This window comes from Zonotrichia leucophrys, chromosome 1 (assembly GCF_028769735.1).
Source record: "Zonotrichia leucophrys gambelii isolate GWCS_2022_RI chromosome 1, RI_Zleu_2.0, whole genome shotgun sequence".
Taxonomy (NCBI): Eukaryota; Metazoa; Chordata; class Aves; order Passeriformes; family Passerellidae; genus Zonotrichia; species Zonotrichia leucophrys.
Genome location: NC_088169.1, coordinates 68,115,695 through 68,137,839, shown reverse-complemented (window position 1 = coordinate 68,137,839; position 22,145 = coordinate 68,115,695). Strand labels below are relative to the sequence as shown.

The 22,145-nt window shown below is 42.0% G+C and overlaps 1 protein-coding gene across 5 annotated transcripts in view; it reads right to left on the bottom strand.

Moving 5' to 3' along the window:
- STARD13 (StAR related lipid transfer domain containing 13) overlaps positions 1 to 22,145 on the bottom strand; it is a 282,314-nt gene that overhangs the window by 6,229 nt on the left and 253,940 nt on the right. For all 5 annotated transcript variants that reach the window (XM_064716212.1, XM_064716230.1, XM_064716220.1 and 2 more), the window contains 9 exons: positions 21,751 to 21,814; positions 15,634 to 17,012; positions 14,006 to 14,179; positions 11,814 to 11,973; positions 7,615 to 7,813; positions 4,292 to 4,499; positions 3,291 to 3,405; positions 2,326 to 2,547; positions 205 to 422 (listed from right to left, as the gene is read on the bottom strand). In XM_064716212.1, the coding sequence (XP_064572282.1) occupies positions 205 to 422; positions 2,326 to 2,547; positions 3,291 to 3,405; positions 4,292 to 4,499; positions 7,615 to 7,813; positions 11,814 to 11,973; positions 14,006 to 14,179; positions 15,634 to 17,012; positions 21,751 to 21,814 (2,739 nt within the window). The remainder of the gene's footprint in view (positions 1 to 204; positions 423 to 2,325; positions 2,548 to 3,290; positions 3,406 to 4,291; positions 4,500 to 7,614; positions 7,814 to 11,813; positions 11,974 to 14,005; positions 14,180 to 15,633; positions 17,013 to 21,750; positions 21,815 to 22,145) is intronic.

Sequence of the window (22,145 nt, the reverse complement as noted above, 5' to 3'; positions counted from 1 at the left end):
CAGGAGTATGTGCTGCTCAAATTACATCAGAGAAAAGGTCAGCATGCTGTAGGTGTATGACTAATTCAGTTTGAGAAATCAGCGCTGCTGCCCAGAAGTAGAGTTCCTGGAGAGCAATTACACAGATGTGAAGGCTGAGATAAATCCAGATCTTCTTTATGCACTGCAGGAGGCAAAGGTACCAGAGAACCGCTCTCAGCTTACCTGAGAACAACAAAGTCTCGGACGGGGTGAGGAGCCATGGTGTTCAAAACATACTGGTAAACTTCTGTCTGCTTGTCCAGGCTCTCCACCACCTTCCACTGCAGGAAGTCCTCGTCCCAGAGGTGACGTTCTCTCAGCACTCGGTTCAGGACAACTGATGGGGGGGCTTCAACTTCAACTGAGGCTTTCCAAAGCCTTAGTGGGTTCCCATCCCCAACCTGGAGTGACCAAGGACACAAACCCCGGTAATTTACATGCCTGTGTTCAGCAGATGATAACTGAGGACAAAATCTCACAGTGTGTGTCTGAGTTCAGCTTAAGAGCATTCATATTTCCCTGCTAATCATTACTATATATTGCTGCTGCTTCTCTACTAGTCCTGGATGGAAATCTGAAGTGATTCATTACTCTGCTGTCACAACAGAATATATCTGGACTAGTTCCCATAGTGCCAGTGAGGTTCTTCATTACTTCTGGTGTGACAGACACTTTTCCAAGTCCAAACATCCTAAGTTTAATGATGAAAATGTGTCTGCAGAAGTAAAAAGAGATGAGACTGAAACCCTGGGCTGAAATAAAGCAACTGCCTTAGGCAATCTTATATACTGGGACTGAGGGTCCATGAACCGTCCTGGTTAATTCTGGGGGAGCAGAACATACATTGATTCAGTTATGTGTCAGGTACACAGATGTTTGCTCCTCAAAATAGCTGCAAGGGAGGTGTTGGGAAAACACCTTTCAGAGAGCACAGACTATTTGCTAACTCCTTCTTGCTCACAGATCCTGTCTCTTGGAACACCTCCACAGCTTATAGTAAGGGGAACAGAAAGTGCTGGGCTATGCACAAGGTGAATATCCTAGATTGCACACATCCAGCTTTTCTGCATGGTTTTAGGCAGTAAACAAGTTAACTGCAATCACTGGATCTTGCAAGCCCTGTTTTTCTAACCCTTCCCTACCCTACCATTCTCATATACCAATGTGAGTACTTTGGAAACCTCTAGTACCTCCCGTGCACCCAGAATTGTTTCCCCAGAAACCCACCTTCCTGACCTCCCACCTTAAATTATTTCATATTGTTGTAATTCTTTATCCCCAAAGCTTTCAGTTCCCCATTTCCCCTGCCCTGGAGCCCCAGACTCCCAATCCCCTCTGTAGTTCACAGGTCCTTGACCTCCAGCAGTAAAGGCCTCTATTTCCTATCTCCCACATCCTGCTCCCACCTGAGCCCTGTTACTCTCTCCCCAGCCTCCCACAGCCCCTCCCCGGACAGGTCACTCACAGAAGCTGGCTGCAAACCACAGTAACTGCAATTTCTTTGCCCTGACAAGGGGTTGCACTTGCCCAAGCTGGGGTAATGCTGCCTCCTGCCCCCTCACCATCCAGATCTCACATTCCTCCCAGTGCTCTTCTCCTGTCTAATTAGTGTCACCCACCCCTAATCCATCCCTTCCTCTTGCTAGCTGCTGCTGGTTTGGAGACCTCTGCTTTGCTACTCAGTTTCAGCACTGAACTCCACTCTCTGCAGGGCCCCTGCAGCACCCTCTGCCTCACTGCAGTGGTCTGGCTTTCTCTGAAGAAGTGATGGAGCCTAAAACAAATTCAGAAATTTTAGTAAAAGCTGCAGTATCAAAAATCCACATGAAAAAAGGACAAAAGGATCAGGGATAAAACTGGCCAGCTTAAAAAAGCATAGGAGAGCCTGAAGAAGTTTTGTAACTACCTGTGTTCTGGCTGTGCTCTCCAAACTGCTAGCAAACATCAAGAATTGGTCAGAAACTTTTCACGTCCCCCAGTCAAAGAGCTTGCCCAGGTAATGTTCTCTGTTGTTTAACATCTCAGCTCACTCTCTGGTTGTGTTGTTTGCTGTGTCACTTACTTGATCTATTTTAGAGACCCTAGCTTTCTTTCTGTGCCTTTTTCTGGGATCTCATATTTGAATCACTATTACATTACATTTTAACAGCTTTCAGCAATCTTTTTAAAAATAATAATAATAAAAGAGTGCCTTGCCAGAAAGAAGGGTGTGAGTTTTGCCATACAACATGCCAGGGTGGCCCATAGCTGAGCTGCATTTTGCTTTGGTTTCTTTACTGCTTCTTTCATGTCTCCCCAAATTACCTTTTTGTAGGCGAGTTCTGTGTTCTCCACACTGGAACATGTGACCCATCCTTTGAATTTCTCTTTTGCTTCTTTCTGGAGATTTTGCATGAGATTTTCTAGGTACATTTGATAGTTCCCTCCTTCCTCATCCACTTGTTTCCCAAGCTCGTCCAGGGTAGGAGAATGCACTTCTGCATCAACATAGGAGTTTCGGGATTGGGTGATCATCTCGTGTGGGACCTGTGCCACAGAAGGGAGAGAAAACACACAGGGAAAATCTCCTGCTGAGAACTTTCCCTTAAGACAATATGTTTCTAGGCTGATGGACCATTCAGCATTCACCCAATTGCTCTAGCCTAGGATCTGCAAAATGTACATCAATTTCTGTCTTTATGCAAGATGAAACATCAAAGTAGTCTAATAAAACAGCTCGTGGCTCTGCACTACTCATGCAGAACCATGTTAGACTGAATAACTGGATGTCAGTACCCCACTGTTGCTCCTTTAGCCCTCAGAAATATTGCCTTGTGCTTCTGGGGAAAGAAGATATGAACATTTGCTCTCCTCCAGCTGCAGTGTACATAGCTGCAGGTCTCTATGTGATTTTTACTTTATTGCATGACAGACAGAAATAAAGTGTAAAGGCAATTATTTTTAAGATGAATAAGTTTAATTGAGGCCTTAAAAGCATTGTAATAAAATTTTAAACTAGCAGATTTTGATTTGAATTAGTCTGAAATTTCCTAATCCACTGGTTTGGTTGAAAACTGTCGTAGAATAATTACCCTGCATCTTTTGAATACTAAAAGGGAACTGCCATAAAGAAATGAGATAAATAAACTTTGGATGAAGCAAGTTTACAAATAAGTGAGGCACCAATCTCTGAGCTAACACAAGACAGAAAATATAAGCGTAAACATAAATACTTCAAAGGGTGCTGCATTATGTGGCCACGAATAATGCTGTTTGAGTCTCTCACTCACCTCAAAAAGTTTGTTGCATTCCATTATCATGTGAGCAAGTCCCTGAGTAGCTGCCAGGTTTTCACTGAGGTCCTTCTGATCTGGCTTCCCTGTTGCATATTTTTTCTGTATTACTCTGTAATTGAATTCAGTATCTCAGGTAAAAAGCTGAATCTTTTTAATATGAAAGCAAAAACCAGCAGGATGCTCCCAACATCAGAGAGAAAAAAACCCCTATCTTTAGTTTCTATTTATCAACAAGACTGCTCAAACTGTTGGGCCTTTTTTAAAGGAAAAATGTTTACCTCAAATATTGCTCAGCCAAAGGTAAAAGCAGGAAAGGTTATTCATGTCCTGCATGATGTGTGATACATTTTGAAATGGATTTTTAACAGACATGATATAAAGTGGTTTACATTGTTACTTCTTAAAACCCTTGTTCAGACATGGGTTATACATGTACTTGACCAAGAATCTCAGTGTATTCTAACCAGATGGGAAGGAAAAAAGTCAAGAGGGACCACTAATGTTTAGCCTGGCTATGCCCTGTTTAGTCTACACTCACCATGTTACAATTTTAATGTGGCCTGAAATAAACCCTGTTTCCTGAATGGCAGAATGTAGACAGTAAATTGAAAGTGAAAAAAACCAGTCATTGAAAATCTACATATCAAAGTCCTTTAAAACATTGTTAATCTTTGACTTCAACCAGAGCAAAATCAACCCCTTTTCCTTAACAGAAGTCAACATTACTCATGCAAAACTCACTAGTGCCCCATTGAAAATTCCACATGGAAAGCAGGCACTGCATGTTCACAACAGACAACCTGAAATGCCTGCTGGGCTTGTGAAAACAAGTGTGCTTCTGGCTCTGCAGCAGGGGTTTTCCCCTCTTACTGAAGCCATGCCCTGTTTAATGTGTGCTGGAAAGCAGATGGCTTAGAAAATTTTTCCTGCATACCACTGAAAGTATCACTCCGTATTCAGGATGTGACTATTTATAATGCTGAGAAGAAACATACCTTGGAGAGCTTTCTTTCTTCACTATATTGAGATGGAAGAGGGAAGGGGCCAGACAAACAGCGATGTTCATGGGAGTCATCTGATTTTCCTCCACGGAGGTGACGTCGCTGAGGAAGCAGAGCAGGGTCTGCAGAACCTCCCTGTTCTCGTCGGCCATGAGCATGATGGCCGCCTGCACCGCCTGCAGCCGCTGCTCCTTGGGGACATCTGCCAGGGAGCAAGGGACGGCCAGGGGCCAGTTGTCAGATCAGGTAAGGGGACAGAGAGATAAAGGTACCACAGACATCCACAGTCCCCTCTGTGCTCAAACCCCACACAGAGGTGGTGCTCAGGGACGTGTTTCAGTGGTGGGCCTGGCAGTGTTCGGTTAGTGCTTGACTCACAGACGTCTTTCCCGACCTTAGTAATGGCTTAGTGAAGAGGCAGATGACAGGAGACCAAGGGGAACAGATCAGCTGGTCCTGATCTGCTCCTCCTCCTGCTCCTCCACAAAGCACAGCTTCTCATGCCAGTGTTTGACATTTCTCTGTTTGTTTGAAGGGCTGCTCCCAAGAAAGACACTGGGCTTCATTTGAAGTTTATGAAGGGATAAGAGTACTCAGTACTTACAGCTTGAAATGGTATTTTTCAGGTTTTCTTTGTCCCCTGGCAAGACAGAAGTTTAAGTCTTAGGGAAGCTTTGGGAACACTTAGATTTGTGTCCTAAACCGTAGAAGAGTTTAATGGAAGAAGTAGTGGAAATGCTTAAATAGCACCTCAGACAGATTCATTTCAAAAACTACCATAAGTTCTCTCAGTTTGGACTTTGAGTCCTCCTCTGGGTATTACATACTCTCTGTAATCGAGTGGAAGAAGACCAAAAGCAGATTTACAGTAGAGGGAACAGCCAGCTTTTAAGATTTGACTGCTAGCCTTGTACAAGCACTTTATTTTAAAAGCTTTCAGACATGAAAGACAAAATGAACACAGCTCAATACTTCTAAAGTTTCTGAAAGCAGCAAGGCCAGGTTTTTCTGAGAAGTCAGGGGAGCCTTTGCTAAATCCATGCCATGTGTCTTTTCTTCCCAGGACACCTTCTGGTAATCCCTTCCTCTCCTTTATTGTTGCTCTGATGGGTCTGGTACATGAAGCAGAAGGCCAGCCAGTGCTTCAAGTCACAGGTAAACATTAAGCAACTGGGAGTTTTAGGAAAATGGAGAAAGTTTCATCAATGGTATGAGGTATAGACTACTACACTAATAATCTCATCCCAAATCCTATGTGTTACAGCAATTCAAGTCATTCTGGATATATGAAAAAGGTCTTGGATATATGAAAAATATCTTCAGTGAGTCTCAGAAAATCAGAAATCTCCTGCCAATACACTAGGAGAGGAGAATTCTTCCTAACTTCACATTTACAATTTGTTAAACAGAACAAAGGGCAAGAAAAAGTCTCAGCTACAGATTAGTTTAATTGCAGATGTTACAAAATACAATTGGTATCCCAGAAATTTTCAACATTTTTCTTTCTGTGAAAGGAATTTTGTCAGTACTGTCTGAAACAGAAAAATATATTTGTTGTTGGTCACATGGAAAAAAAAATCCTTGCTACTCATTCTTAATCCAAACACTATTTTCTGATTCCTACATAGCCCATTTTTTCTTGTTCCTACCTTGGTTTAAAGAGACTCATCCTCAAGTCTTTCTGAAAACCTTTAACTCCTAGTGTATTTTAGCAATCTTAACTCATCTAACTCATCTTTTCCCCTTCTCTCTGAAAGAGAAGTTCTTCAGATTTCCTGCTGCAGCACCACACAGGCATTACAGAGTCAGCCCATGCCTTCCTCTTTTTATGTTTTTTGTTGGCTGTTTCCCCATTCAGCCTCATGTCTTGGAAGAGGGCAGCTCTCTGGCTACAGACCTTCTTATGCTGATGCCACTGGGATCTGCCATCTCTGTTTTCCTGTAGCAAGGGGGTAATTTACTTGCAGTCTCTTCTGTGCAAAGAGACATCCCCAGTTTTCATCAAGCAGTAATTTGGAGGTGATTTGTTTCCAAGGACATGCAGAACATGTCCTTGCAGTGGATAATCTTCTCCTTGGCCACCTCCCCATGGAAATGATTGTGACTGCCATTTTATTAGCAGCTAGAATTCCTGTTGCTTTTCTGAACAAGCTTATTAATGTGTGTGCAGGCAGACAACTTGTGAGCAGGAAAGGAGAAGGGGAAATGATGGTCCAGGGCTGGGCACCAACTCTTGCAGTTAACTTGTGTCCCAAGACACCACGTACAGCCAAACCCACTGAATTTCTTTGCAGTGCTGTCTCTCACATGCAGAATCCAGCGCTCTCTACCAGCTACAGACACTGTGGTGGTAAATTCATTAGTGACTGCATGCCACAGACAGATTTTTACAGTAAAGAGAAGGAACGGAAGTATCTGAGATTCTTAAGCATGGGATTACACAGTGTTTTAAAATGGCTTTCTATTGTTTTGGCAGCTGAAATGTCTGCAAGTGAAAAGACTAGACACACTTCTCTTTAGTGCTTCCAATTATTTGGCTTAGGCTGGCTGCATCTGCCAGAGTGCTGGCTGACTGGCCCTCATAATGGACACTGTCAGGAAAAAAACTCTAATTCCTCTGGCTGTTCAGTGTTTTCCTCACTATTTATTTCTCCCTCAGTCTGGAGAAGAGATACACAGTCATTTCCTGATTCACAGGGACTTTCATTATTCTGATGCATCTCAGATTTTTCGGAAGATTGCTTATGCTGGAAAGAAAAGAAGAAATCCCCTGGTTTCTTTCTTTCTCTATGAGTTCTTTACATAGAGTTTATGATCTTCATGAAGGCAGCTTGTTTTTGCATGTACGTTTTATTGACTATTATGAAAAAACAAATAATCAGAAGCCACAGCAAGGAAGGGGAACTACAGAGACACATATTCTCATGATCAAATACCACTTCTCCATGCTCAGAAGACTCATTTATATTGAGAATAAATGCATGAAATGGGCCCACCGTTTAAAGAAATCTGACAAAAATATGAGACAAAATATGTCTTCATGGTCTTTGTGTCCAGAAGCCTGTTTTTCTGTCTTCTTTCTGGTTGTGAGGCTGGTATGAAGATTGTATTTCCATTAAATTTGACAGTGAAATGTTTAGATGATTCTAAAGACCTGTTAGTGAAAGATTTTGAGGGCAGAGGGGTTTTTTATATCTCAAAGGCTAGCAGAAAGAAACCTATCCAGTGTTAACATGCCAAAAATACTTACAGTATATTACTATATAACCATGTCTAATTATTTATAATAAGAGAAATATGTAGAAATATCAACTTACATTGATAGATGTGCAGAAAAGTCTCTCCTAGTTTACTTGTGAGGAGGGGTTCTGGCAAGTCCCTGAAGAATTGCTTGACCATGTCAGCCACATCATATGCTGACTGGTCCTCATAGCTGACGTTTTCTGGGGAGCTCTCGTTCATCTGGCGCAGGGCCTGGATTCGGGATTTCACTCCAGATTTCCGAAACAGGCCTACCTAAAAACGTACCACATTGACTTGGGTAAAGGGGAAAGTGGCACTTGAAGAATATATATGTGGTATATACATTCATATGTGGGACTTGGATCATGACCAAAGCTTGAGTTGCTTATTTCACTCTAGGCAAGGAGGAGGAAAATGTGCAGATGCAATTGATGGTACTACAAGTCCTGCAGACAAGCACAGGCCCCCACAGAAGGACTGGAGGGATTAATAATGCTGCTGCCCTCTGTCCCATTCTAGAGAGAGGGTTCAGACTGCCTTGTGGTTTCTCTACTGCCCGAGAAGTTTAAGCAAGATGCTCTGCTGATATAAATCAGCCTGGCTTGCTTGGCTTGGGTGACTGACTGTTGATTTACTCCAGCTGAGAATCTGGCCCCTCATGTTTATTTGGGTATATATTTTGAAGACTAACAGGAAAATATTATGCTTAGCTAAGTAATAAATGCTGTGACAAAAGATTAGTACTTCCTAGTAGAACTTTAAAATCAAGATTAAATATATTTTTTCCCTTTCATGCTCTCTGCTTCCAAGAGTTCTCCCAAATCCCACTGAAAAGTCCAGTTCGAGAGTGGGGGCCACGGAGGGATTACTTGTGCAGTGTCACTAAGATACATTTTTATCCTGTTTGCTTTCTATTTTGAAAGGAAGTGGTAATTCTTCAAATGATGCCTTCAAGGCAGGGCTGCCCTTTCTTGTCCTTCTCCACCCGCGGAATTCCCCCCGGGGTGAATTCCTGGGCCTCAACCACATTATTTATTCCCAAGTGAGTTTACAGTGTTTCATTTGGGAAGTGTTAACATTGTTTTCCCTTCAGTTTTGCAGGGAAAAAGGTGAAACATTGAGAGAGACCTATGGGAAAGGCCCATTTCCAGTTGGGAATTATAGACCCTTTTTCCTCTGTGGTTGCTGTCTCGCAGGTGATTCTTGCAGCTTCCTGCATGGCACAGTCCATCAACAAACAGTAAAGGTAAGGGAATAATGCCTTCAGCCTTCTTCCCCTTACTTCTGAGCACGAAGCAGCACAGAGTTCACAGAGGACCCTCCTCTCTCTAGAACACCTCCCATGCTCACCAGAGGGTATTTAGGACCTCGGTTAACTTGCACATTCATGACACTAATTACACAGATCACAGCTCTATAAGGGGCTATATTTATCTAATTACTTATATGGAGAGGAACTGCTGCACCAGACTGGCTGTGAGGCAGCTCTTCTCTGTCTTCTTACTGATGAATTTAGTGTCACTTGAGAGCTAAATTTATGTACAGGAAGTAGAGAACTGGAGTTCTGTATTTATGATCCCAAGTGAAGCTCTGATCTTCCTCCTGACAAGAGCGTACAAGAAAGAACATCCACCTCTTTTCATCTGGTTTTCCCTTTCCCTTTCTCTTCTTTTTAAATGCCTTTTCCTCTTAGAAATGTGTGCTGAAGATGAAGAAGATGGACTAGCTAATTCTGCCCAAAAGATGGACTAGCTAATTCTGTCCAAAAAATAAGGTTTTGGCTTGCAGTAGATAAATGTCAGACCACAGGCTCAGTTCTCTCCTTTTGATGGAAAGTGTTCCTGCTGGTATAAACAACCATTAAAAACTTCTAGATAAGTCTGATTTGAGAGGTCAGATGTCAAATCTCACCCATGCAATCTCCAGCTGCATATCATTCTACTGCTCTTGATCTCTGTTTAAAGACATTTATCCAAACTCCAATTTCCTTTTTTTTATTAATGGAAAAAATTAATAATTAATCAAAAGAGTCTTCGCTCAATAGAGAAAGATGTTTTAGGCTTTGTTATGCATTATTACAGACTTGTTCTGTAAATAAAAAGGGACTAAAAATCCAGAGGTTAGTCTGCCCCAATCTCTTCACTATCTTCATGCTGCATGGATCATCTTCCCCATAAGCAGCTGTATGATGCATGGCAAAAATAAAGATGCAGTTGGAAAAGGTAAAGCAGTTTCTCTTTCACAAAGTGAAACTGAATTACATATCCTACATAGCCCCTGTGGGGCTCCTCATGCCAGTTTAGGGATTTCAGTGGCAGGAGCCAGACCCTGCAATGGTTTAGAGCAACCACAACTTTGCCAAGAGTGTGCAGTAGAAGCTCTGACACCTGTTCTGAACTCTAGCCCGCCTTCTGCAGTGCACAGGAGAGACACAGAAGCAAGATGCTGAGGTTACCCAGGTCTCTGTCCAGGCATTAGCAGACTTTGAATTAAATGGGAACAAAGGGAGTAACTGTAAAGCAGAGGAGCTGAACTGCTGGAATGTTTTTGCCTAGAAAGGTTTTTGGTGAAAAGATATTTTAAAGGACACCAATTTGTAGTTCTCCTCCTTCTTTTTTTAATCAGTATTTTCCCAATTTTACTCTAAGAAGAAACCACAGCTGAACTGACATTCACAGACCTCTGCTACTTCCCAGCCTGTAAACACAAATGGAGCAGACAGTTGTCTGAGGCTTCCAACACCTTTTAATTGCCTCAAGTCTCTCAAGAGCGTTTTCTTTCTCCTTTGTACTCCCTTTTACATTCTCCCCACTTAATCCTCTCTCTTCTCTTTCTTCCTCTGGCTCTGCTTCTTAGCTGACAAGCCCATCCCTATCCATAATCTCCTGTTCCTCTTATTTGGGCGTCTCCTCCTCCAATCTCATCACTAATTCCAGGCTTGCTGCATCACTTTTCTTCCTACACTGGCTTTCCACAGCTTTTACACAGCTTAGTACACAAACCCAGATGAGCACTGTGGCAACCAGGCATGTTAGCTCCTGAATATATCACTTCTACTTGTCTCCATGTATCTTTCCCTTTCATCCTCTTAATAAATTTCTGACAAGCCTTCATCCCATCCCTCAGCTCCTGCACTACATATGGCTGGCAGAACTCATCTCAGCTCACTTTAACACTGTGAGTTAGATGTCAAGGTCTGACCACTACAGGGTCCCTTTACAGAGAGAACTGACAGGAAGGACCTCTGTCTTTCCCACTGGCTGCAAAGGGAAGTGGTTGTGATTCACTGGAACACCTTTAACTTTCAATTTCAGTTTTGGGGAAGATGACTGTCACCCAACAGAAATCCTGAACAGCAAACAGAATGGTGATTAGAAAATGTGAAGATTCAAAACAGACTAATTCCACCCTTTTCATGTGCTCAGAAAGCAGCAAAGTCTGCAGAGCAAAGCGCTGGTTGCTCCTTTTGAACTTACAAATGCCTAAAGGCAGTTATGAAAGAGGTCATATCACATGAGGTCAGTAACAGTAGAGGACTGAACATAAACAGCCAGGGGGTTTCTCCCAGTTCTATGTTCATAAAAATATACATCCTCATCCTTAGGGGAAGAACAGTAAAAATATGATTAGTATGTCCCTCTGTAGCTAAAGGGAATAAAAAAAAATCTGAAATACTTTGAGCATGAGGGTCTCCCAGCTGGCTTGTTGTAGCTAAGAACACTATAAAAGGCAACGTACTATAATGGCTTTGGCATTGAACCCCTGCTGACCTAACTATCTGGATATATCTGACTCTGTCAACAGAATACTTGGAATATTTTGCTGAGTTTGCTCTCTATTCTTGGACTTTTCTGTCTTTGCTAAGTAAATAAAACCTTTTGTACCATATCTTGTGAAATGGTGAATGCAGTTAACCCTCAATGGCAACAGTCAAGCATAAGCAGTACAGATTTGTGTAGAAGTGGGGAGTCCTGATCCCTTTCCATGTTTCGTTCAATATACATGAAGATCTCAAAATGTTCTTTGAAGTAGACTGTGGTATACAAATCAGCAGGACTTCTACAGCTACAAAATTTCAACAGATTTACTGGATACAAATCTCACAATGGAAAACTTTTAATTTTGGCACCAACTATCAAATCACCAGAGGAGATTGAGGCCCAACATGAGAGATAATAATCTTCCAATAATCCTGGCACAAAAATGCTGACTGTTGCTTGCCTAAAGTGGCTTTTCAGAAAAAAAGAACAAGTCCATGGAGTAAAGCTCCTACCTGGTCTAGACAGTTACTCTGTAGGTAGCGCAGGGCTTGCTGTATGCTCTGGGGAAGAGGCTGCCCCGTTCTCTGGACGTGAACTATCAGGGGCACACCAAAGACATTCTTGTCCTTGTAGTCAGGGACTTTCATCCTCTTCATGAACTTTGGCACAGACCTGGAAATTAACACGAACAGGCTGCATGAAAAAATCAGGGTATTTACACACCTTCTGAATAACACTACTGGCAGAAATTGGTAAGCGGGGCCTTTTGAAATAAAGATGGTGAAATAATGTTTAATGCACAATACACAGACACTTGAAAATTTGCATAATTGATTAATTTCTTAATGTGTATAAGTGGATGGCCTCTAAGGTATAGCATAACAATCAGATTTAACAAGAACCTCTTACTATGCAGGTGTCATCCAGCTGAAGCCAATAAGGTTTAAAGCATCTTTTAGGGACTCACAAGAATGGCAGAGCAAACCTGAGTGGAGAGGGTATCTGAGGGAAAAGGAGGTTCTAACATGCTCATGGATCTTTGATCTTCTACCAGTTACATGATTTAGTATTTCTATTGACTAAAATTTTACAATAAGAAATGATGGTAGGAAATCCCTATGTGTCAGATTCCTCCCTTGTGTTATATGATTTATTCTAGTTGAGTAACTTAAGTGAAAGCTGGTGAGCTTGCTTTCTTCAAAAAATTGAGATGAAAACAAGAACCAACTGGATTCCCTTTTTGGGAGTCATGACTGCCATGGAATTAAAAAAAAAAAAAAGGATGAATATGACCTGAATGTGACTAAGAGTTGTGTCATCTGTGTGGGAAGAAGTAAAAACTCATTTTAAATTACCTACTGAAGAAGTACAGTGCGTAACTCTACAGCTATTTGCAGTGCCTCTCTTAAAAATCCTTAGAGACTGATTATAAAAACTTAAGAAATATCTTTCAGGATGGAAATCTTGTAGTAACAGTAGCATCTAGAATTTGCTGCATTCTAGTCTGCTTAATTGAAGTTGGGTAAGGTGAGATTCATTTCAGTGCAGATGCCAGCTAGCCACAGGGAGTACTCCAAAGGAGAGCAGTGAAATGGGGATTAGTTTTACTGAATTTTAGTTATTTTACAGAGATTTAGAAAGAGTCAGCTGTCTGGGCTACTTCTATACCCACTCTAGAGAGAGACACCTCTGGAGTGTCTCACCCAGAGGTATAATGGGCTGCTTTGGGGTCCCCTGTCTCTTTCCTCTGACCACAAACAGCCAACCTGACTTTCTCAGATTAGATTTATAACAGATTACTCTTTTAACTTTTCCTAATGACTGATGTCAGTGAGGTGAATCTCACATGTATCAATTATACCTGGTTTTCCATTTCTAAGGGAAAACTTGTCTTAACGTAGCTCACAGATGAATTTAGTGGGATTTTGGGGAGGTCCTTTCAGCATGAAAATCACAATATAAATATCAAGTCACACTGTATCTGGACTATCTGGGTGCCTCAGTGTCTTAGGGAAAGATTCTGTCATCGTTTTGATTATTTCTCAGATACTTTCAAACTCTTATCCATGCCCATTTCCATTTCTGGTGTACCTCAATCTGTGGGGCCCACCAGGGTTTGTGTGGGTTTCTGTAGAGAAGGAGCCACACAGTGTGCATTCACATCCATGTGTGCTTCCCTCCACTGCCTGAGTGACCAGGTAGCTGTCACAGCTGCCAGGGCTGCCAGCTCCCTCTAATACAGGTCCAGGCCTAGGCCAAAGCCTGCATCTTTGATTTCTAGAGAAAAGCCCCATAACTATTCTAACCTTTCTTTTAAAGCACAAACAAAGCAATATCAAACACATGAAGCAGCAGCTGTTTCTTTTTGAATTACCAAATGAATACTGGTAGGACTTAGTGTAAACTTTTCCTACTTTATAGTCACTCTCTCCTATTCCTGTTTATTTTTCTGGAACTGTAGCATTGTTCAAAAGGCCAGGGTTGTCTCTCTGTTAGAGCACAGGAATGAAGCCAGATTTCCAGGATCTATTTCTCACTCTGCCAACGAGCCACGAGGCAGCAATGGATTAAAAGGGACAGTTTGAAATCCCACACTTGAAGTCAATGGTTCCTTCTAATTCCATTTATTTACCAACAGAGTAACAGAATTAGGAGAAGCTATTTTCTTCTAAAAAGTCTTCTTCCAGTTAGCAGTGGTACTCACCAGGTCCAGCCATGTTTGTTTGACATGGAGTACTTTTCCATGATGGCAGTGAGTCGAAGCAGAGAGAATTTTTGCAGTAGATTCAGCTGGGCTGCTGACTGGTTGCTGATGTGAAGCGATGCAATGGAGCGGCTCAGGCGATGAGAGATTTGGAAACTCTGCCATCGTAACTGCCTTTTGCAAAAGAAACAACAGAAAAATCAGAGAACTGCTTTGGTTGGGCAGAAAAGATGGTGCACTGTGAGATAGGGCAATGAATAAAACATACATAAACAAACACATAAGTGATGGCTTTTGGTGTGAAATGAAAGAAAATTTACCTTGGAGATAAATACATCAATTTAGTCAATCTCTTTTAATTTCATAAATGCCCAAGTTTTGTTGTTTTAACATTAGAATCTCAAGTGGGTGTGGGTCCTGTCCATATACTTGGGGAAGCAGTGCTACCTGCTATGGTCTTTAGCCCACGCACTTCCAACAGGATGTGGGAGATTCAGAGACAAATGTTCTTTGCCTGACTCAGAGCTGGTGTTTGATGCCTAGTCCCTCATCTCCCAAGGGACTGACCTGACCACTGAGGTATTTGGAGATGAGGTTCTCCAAACAGTTCTGTTATTAAATGCTGAAGGACTTTTTTGAAAAAGGATTAAACCCTGTGTCTCCTTAGCTGGAGCCAAAACCACCAAGCTATTGAACCATTCACATCTTTTTACTCCAATGCACTTTCTCTGTATACTGGATTCATCAGAAAAAAACCCTAATCTTATTTTCTTATTTCACTAAATATAAGTTCTGACTCAAATCCTAAAAACTTTGTCACTGCTCATTTACTCAATAGTTTCCTCCAGTCCACTTTCACTTTTGTGGTGGTGGTGAGCAAGCACAGGCAGCAGCAAACCATGGCAGGGCAGAGTCCTCTGTGAGGGTGCAACACAATTGACAGCAGATCAGAAGATACCAGTATTATCAGAAATACCAGTATCAGAAAATACTAGGTATGTACTCCCTGCTTTGGCACTTTCAAAGCCACCCAACATGCAACAGTTTAGATCCACAAAAGCTTTTGCCCAGGACCATTGGTCCTTGGCTCAACAGGAGCTCATCACTCTGACTTAAAATATGTCTGTAAACTATCAACAAAATTCCACTTTTCACATTATTAAGAAGTCAGTCATTCACCATCATTTCATCCCACCCATGTAAGGGGCTCGGGCAGAGTTGGGAGGTTCTCTTTGAGCACAAAGGGGCACATTTTTAAAGCAGATCAGTTCATTAAAAAGTGCATAAAGCTACAGATTCATAAAGACCTGGGTGCATAACTTGGAAGCCAAATAAAAAATGCATCCTACAACATATACACGGTATATGTAATCAATGGATCAAGGGATAAAAAAATGCCTGAGTTTGCTCTATTAAACGAATTCTGCATTGATTCCATGTAAAAATATACACAGCAGGATGTCCTTTCCCTGAAAATCCCACCTTTCCCTGGGAAGTCCCCATCTCCATACAGGATGAACACCACTGTAATGGTACCCTGGGCCTTCTGACTCCCAAGCTGAGAACCTCTGCTTCATTACATTGTATTTCACAGTCTATGGATTTGTATACAAAATTTCGCTACTTACTTGCTTGGCCTTGTGAGCGATGCTCCCACCCCAGAGTCCCTCCTGTCCCTAACACCAGTGGCTTCAGATTCATTCAGGGATGTTCCATCTCTGTCCATGTCGCTCGGGGTGGTCCGGCCATCAGACACAGAGTTTCCTTCAAAATCGAGAGTGATCTGTGTGGGCGACTGGAAAGGCAATGATGGGGATTCCCTGACTGACACGTCACCAACTGGCAGACCTGGCAGCATCTTCTTTGACCAGCCATCTACCACCTCCTGCAGTCCATTGACATGTTGCAAAATATCATCCAACTGAGGAAAAAGGACATCCTTCTCTATGTCCAGGAGATCCCCAGTGCTAGCATACAAGTGGGAACCTGGCACATTGTCATAAATACTAATTCTGCTCTCTTTAGGACAGCAAGCCATCAGGCCAGATTCCTTTGGAGTAGAGCAGTTCTGCTTTCCCAAAGAGATGCTGCCTGTCCTCCAGTTTACACTGTTACTGTTGTCTGTAGGTGAGAGGCTTTCGATGGAGAGTGCCTTTGGGAAGGTCCCCGGTTTGTGATCCTTGGGAATGTGCACAACCAAGTTCTCTTGGGAATGAAATTCATTTTTGCGGTTTTGGTCCACTACTTGCCGTAAGGCTGCTCCTGCCAGAACATCCAGGTCCTCCAGGTACATCCCACCTCTCTTGTTTGCTTCATGGCACTTGCGTTCCTTCAAACACGGTGTGCTCACCCCACTGCTGCTGTTTTCGGACTGGCTGCTGTCACTGCTGGATTTGGCAGAAGAGGGAAGCCCTCTTTTGACTGAATCTTGCCCCAAATTCTGGAGATTGCCATTGACTATCTGCACACAGTGCATGTCTTTCAAGGATTTTGGCTCAAACTGGAGAACTGGTCCACTGATCTCTAAAGGACCTGTTCTTCCTGAGCCTTTTAGCTTTCCATGCACAGCTTTTGCTTTCAGCGTCTCCATGCGTTTTAGAAAGGTTTTTGCTCTGGCTCGTGTTGGATTTTCATTCTTCAGGCCGTCCCTGGGGGACGGGGCGGTGTTTATTGCAGCGGAGTCCTGCAGCACGGTGCTCTCCACATCGTGGTGGGCAGAGCAGTCACAGGCCTCCCTGGCAGCGCTGGTGGTGCCAGACTGGCTCCTGCTGTCACTGCCCCCACTGCTCTCGCTGTGAATCGATGAGAGCTCAGGCTCGCTCAGATCTGTAAGGACGCTCTCACTGCTTGTCGTGTTTTTCATTTTAATGTCCCCAGAAGAGCCATGTCTGTCAGACCGGTGAAGCAGAGCGTCAATGTCGTCCACCCGAGACCATCGTTTGCTGGTTCTTTGGAAAGTCCATTTATTACTGATAGCACAGAGATCTTCTTCATCTGAATCTTCACTCTGGAAAAAAAGCAAGTGGCACATGTTAAAATTGTGTGCTTTAACTTGGTATTTGAATTAATGAGATCGGGCTGCTCTAGGTGAGCAACAGGCAACAAAGTCTCTCTGAGCCAAGTTTATGGAAGGCTGGTTATCAGTCCTTTCATAACACCCTCTTTCATTCAATTGTAAAGACTGCAAATATCTTAACAAGAAAGAAATAAAAGCCTGCTCCGTGTTAGGAGTCCCACTGATACCTCTTGGCTTCCATGGACTGCCTGTGCACTGAGTTGTGTAGGGCTGATGCTCACAGTGACTGTTTAGAAAAAAAACCTTTTGAAAGGCCAAAGTAAAAGAATCCTGATTTGCAGGGATGGTGTTAAGATACACATGGTAAAGACATGGAAGTGGCTGGGTACTACAGCAATGTGAGCTATTTAAAAATCCAAGACAGCAAATATCTGGTGCTGCACGTAGGTTTGCAGTGAGAACTAAATACACATCTATAAACTTCATGGGCCAGATGCATCTAACAAGATTTATGTTTCAGGACTATAACAACAGATAAATAATAATGATGCTTAAAAAGCAATAAAAAATATTTGGCAGTATTGCTTAGGGTGTGTCTGAGTGCAGGCAAAGGAAAGCAGAGAAGGCAGCCATGGGGGTGTGGGCAGGAGGAGCAGCCAGGCTCAGGCTGGGATGGGGCAGCATCTGCAGCTGAGGTTAGCTTTCCTACAATGGGCAACCACTGGCTTCACTGCTGTCATCAGTAGAGGCACCCCAAACTTGATGGCCTGCAGCCTGCCCCACTGTCTCTGGCTTCCTTCAACCTCTTCCAAGGCAGCAGCACCCCACACCCTTTCTGGTCTCATTATGTTTAGGTAGCTCCAGGAGCTACTCTGCAATGCAGAAAACGTGTGCCTTGAAAAAAAATTTAGTTAAAAACCTCACCCTATGACATTCTTCTCATCCGTTTGCTCCAACAAAAAAGATACATCTTCAGCATGAAGCCCATGGTTGCTAATGAGTACCCTTTTCCTGACTTTGAACTGGACTTATACTGCATTATTCTTGTGCATTTGTTTTAAAGCAGAACAAACTAACTTCACCTACATGACATTCAAACAGCTCTTCACATTCTTGGAAGCAGTATGAAGGCAGTAAAATATGACAGGCTGTCAGACTAAAATGAGGTGCTAAACCAGAAAGACTATTTTGGGACTGGAAAAATTCTCATTTTAAAAGTCTATTATTAGAAGTATTTTTATATGAAGTTTTGATGGTAAAGTTATCTCCAATCTTTGACTAGATCTTTGCTGGCCTGTCTAATTGAAAATGTAGACCAAATTTTACAAGAGCACCCAAAACCTTAAATAACATAAAACCTCAAAAGCTAGAGATTGGGATCCGTAGCGTGCCAGGTCTCACTGAAGCCATAAACTTTTGCCAGTTTATCACTCCAAGTCAGCCAGATGTTTTAGATTGTGTCCAAACCATAAAATAAAATATAGCTGTGAAATTTTGGGTTTAGGCATTTCTCTTTCTTTTGTTACCATTGAGGTGTGCAGTGTTCCTGTGAGCTTACAGGAATGAATGGAGATCCTCATTCTGTGGCTTGTTAAAGAGAAAAATTGAGCACCTAGTGAAATATGAGGGAAGGGGCTAGAAAAGGCTAATACTGCTTTGGCCATTTTGTCTGCAGGAAAGAAATTGCACATCAGACAGTTCTACCTTTGTTTTAACTCCACAGCTTGCTGTATGCATATATGGACCAAAGGACTGCATAGCCTCAGGAACTTAAAAAATCCATTTATTGTGGTCTTAGTAGTGCCACAAAGTGGATATTTTAAAAACCACAAGGGTACGTACTTTTAAATATTTAGCAGTGGTAATTATATCTACAAAGCATACCACTGCTGAAGCGTTGGTGGCACCAGCCAGCAGGATAAACATATTTTTAAAATTTGTTCTACATTGCAATATGCCAAAGGGACCTTAAAGAAGATTCTTGGCTGACACAAATCCCTGTAGCTGCACTGACATTACTGTATGAGCTGACAGGATTTAGCCTGTGTTTTCTACAAGCTGGAATCTATTAAAGTAGCCAAAGTGTTAGAGACATTGCAAAAAACACCAAGAAGAGAGCATAGAGCAGAAGACAGAAATAAAAATAAATTCAGTGGTAAATATACTTTAAATCAAAAATTTGTGGAGTTTTTATTTTGTGGGGCTTTTTTTTGTTTTGTTTGTTTGAGGATTTTTTTTTTACAAAGCAGAGATGAACAGAAATGGATACTGGTAGTAAACAAGTTTTTCCTCCAACCACAGAAAAGACAGGATTACATTCTGCCCAAGAATCACTTAGAAAATACTTAGAGGCTTTTCAGTGTCAAAATTTGCAGCTCAGTTAAATAAAGGCGTAGTTTTGGGTTCTTTTTAATTCATAAAGAAACATGCTTGTGTTTCATCAGAAGCAAAATCAGGCAAATATGAAATGAAATATCTGGATGCTGAGATACTGCCATAGTGACTCACTACGAATTCAGCTGCACTGTGAGTCCTATGACATACTGTGCTTTTCTTTTGATGAAATCAATAGAAATTCTGGAAGCCACAAACATCCTGAATGACCCACTGTTCTTGTCAGATATCTGAGTGTCCTGACAAACGAAACTTTCCAAAAAAAAATGTTGAGAGCACTTAGCCCACCCACGTGTCACCAGCTAGGGGTACAGCAGATCAAGAGAAGGTCTGAAAGCAATGATTCATCTGACACAGGCAGAGCAGACATTTTGGAGCAGTGACTGTATATTCTACTGACCTGGGGTGAAATCAAGTGCACTGCTTTGGAGCATATTCAAAAGTCCAGTTAATACCATTATGTTTGGGAAGATGAGAAGGGACAAGTTTCTTGAGGAGTGATTGGTAACATTTGCCAAAAAGAAAGGGGTTTTGATTCACAGATTTGTCACAGCTGATTTAAAATAGTGCAGCTTTTTGACTGAGGGTGTACTTGCCTGAAATACAGAGGCATGCTAACAAAAGGCAAGTAGTGGATTTATTCGCGGTGGAATTCTGCCACATTTTTCCAGCTGGGGGCAGGAATTCTCATAAATCGACAGCTGCAGAAGGCAGTTAATCCAAAGGCTAATCTCTGTCTGTCCAAATCGCTTACAGACATATTTGCAACACATACATGAGCATTTCTGTTTGCATCTTGATGAAGCCAAGGGAAGACAGCAGCCCACAGTGGGAATGCTCTGGGTGGGAGAGTGGGCAGTAGGGAACTCTCCTGCTGAGCTGTCTTTCACAGGAACCTTGCCTGGCAGCTTGCTTGGCCATATTTTGGTGAATCACTCAAGCCGCTCTGCTAGTCCTGTGCATACCTGTTATGCTGAAGCTCCAAAGCTGGCTGACTTTGCATTTCATTATCTACAGCCAAAGATTTATTTAGTTTGGTGATCAATTTCAGACCCAGATTCTGGCTTTTACACTTGCATTTACATTTCCTCCTGTCAGCAGGCTCTCCCTCCTCTTCTCTCACCCACATTCTCTTCTACTTTCAGTTGCTCTGTATGTGTGGACTAAAATCTCCTCCAACTCCTCTTTGTCTACATTTTTCTGTGCTCAGCTTCTCTGTGGCCTTGTGCAGGTATGGACTCAACTAGCTTCTGTACCCTTGAAAGAGTACCAAGTAGAGCCATGTCTCTTCCACCACAAATTAGTGGTCATCTGCGAGGAGAGCAGCTGAGGACTTCAGTCCATTCAGAACAAGGAGGAGTGGCAGCAAAAAATTAATGAAAAACAAACATAACAACAAAAAAAAATCCTCCCTTTTTAACACAACATAAAACCCAAGACAAAAAAACCCCAAAACCATACACAGTGAAGTCCCTGCAGCTCTAGGGAATGGACAAAATAGAAGCTTAAGAGGCTAGTACACAAAGGAATAAGCAGATATGTGCCAAAGTGGGATATCTGGACATTAAAACCATCGTCTGTTCATGTTCCCTCAAACACTGAATAGAATATGATGAGACTGAATTTGCAAAGACATCAAAAATTCAGCTCTTGGAGTCAGTTTTTAAAGAGCACTAGAAAAACACTCTAGGAAGGAAAAACAGGAACCAAGATTTTTCAGAGTTGACAACTAGCATTGAACAACGCTCAAGGACTTTGGGGAATTTGTGACCAGAAAACCAAACGTTCAACAGTTAATGCTGGGCATGTTACAAAACTCAAAATCAACAGGCTGTTTCTGCAGCCCTCACTGAAACCCTTTATGCTCAGATAATTCCCATGTTACACAGGAACTTGTAAGGATGACAGAGTTTATTTTCATATTCTTAACTGGGAAGAAGTCAGTACAAGAAACAAAGAAAAGCTGTTGTTTTCATCTGAGCAGCTTCCATTTTTTCTGAGCAGGATTTTCCACTGTGTACTCATATGGCATTGACAAACAAGCCAGTCTAATGAAGCTTTACTGTCTTTTCACCCACTAACTTTAATTGCACACATGTAAACTTTAAGTACTGTGTGAGCCCTTCTAACACACGTAGTATTTACTCACATTTTCTGTTCTATTCATGATTTCAAGATTCAGCAATTCACATTATTATGCCTCCAGATAATGCTGACGTGCATGTTCAAAGTAAAATAAACTTAACTTACTTTTAAGAGCATTGTACTAGATTAAAGGCTAGATTGGGGTGGTTTTATCACAAAAGCCAGGGTATATTTGATGAAGTTCCCTTACCTTTTTTCTTTGGAAGTTCACATCGAGTTTCATTGAGGCGCACTTGTTCAGTGTGTTCAGTCGTCTACAGGGCAAAGCAAATTCAAAAGATTAGCAGCCTCTGACTAAAGGGCATGATTTTTTGCAAGTTCAAAACATGCTCTCTTATCTTACTGTAGGGTGCAAACCACATATAACAGCTTCAGAAAGGATAGTGGTCATCTATTCCAGCTACATGACCACTACATGAAAGGGGACCCTTAGTTTCACTTTACTTGACAGCCAGGTTTGATAGATTGCTTTTTAAATTCATAGACATTTCCATACTTAGCTCAGGAAACAACTCTAAACAAACACCTGTGATAGCTGGGGAAATGACAAGAGAAGGAGGCAAGTTGCCTTGTGCTAAGGCATCA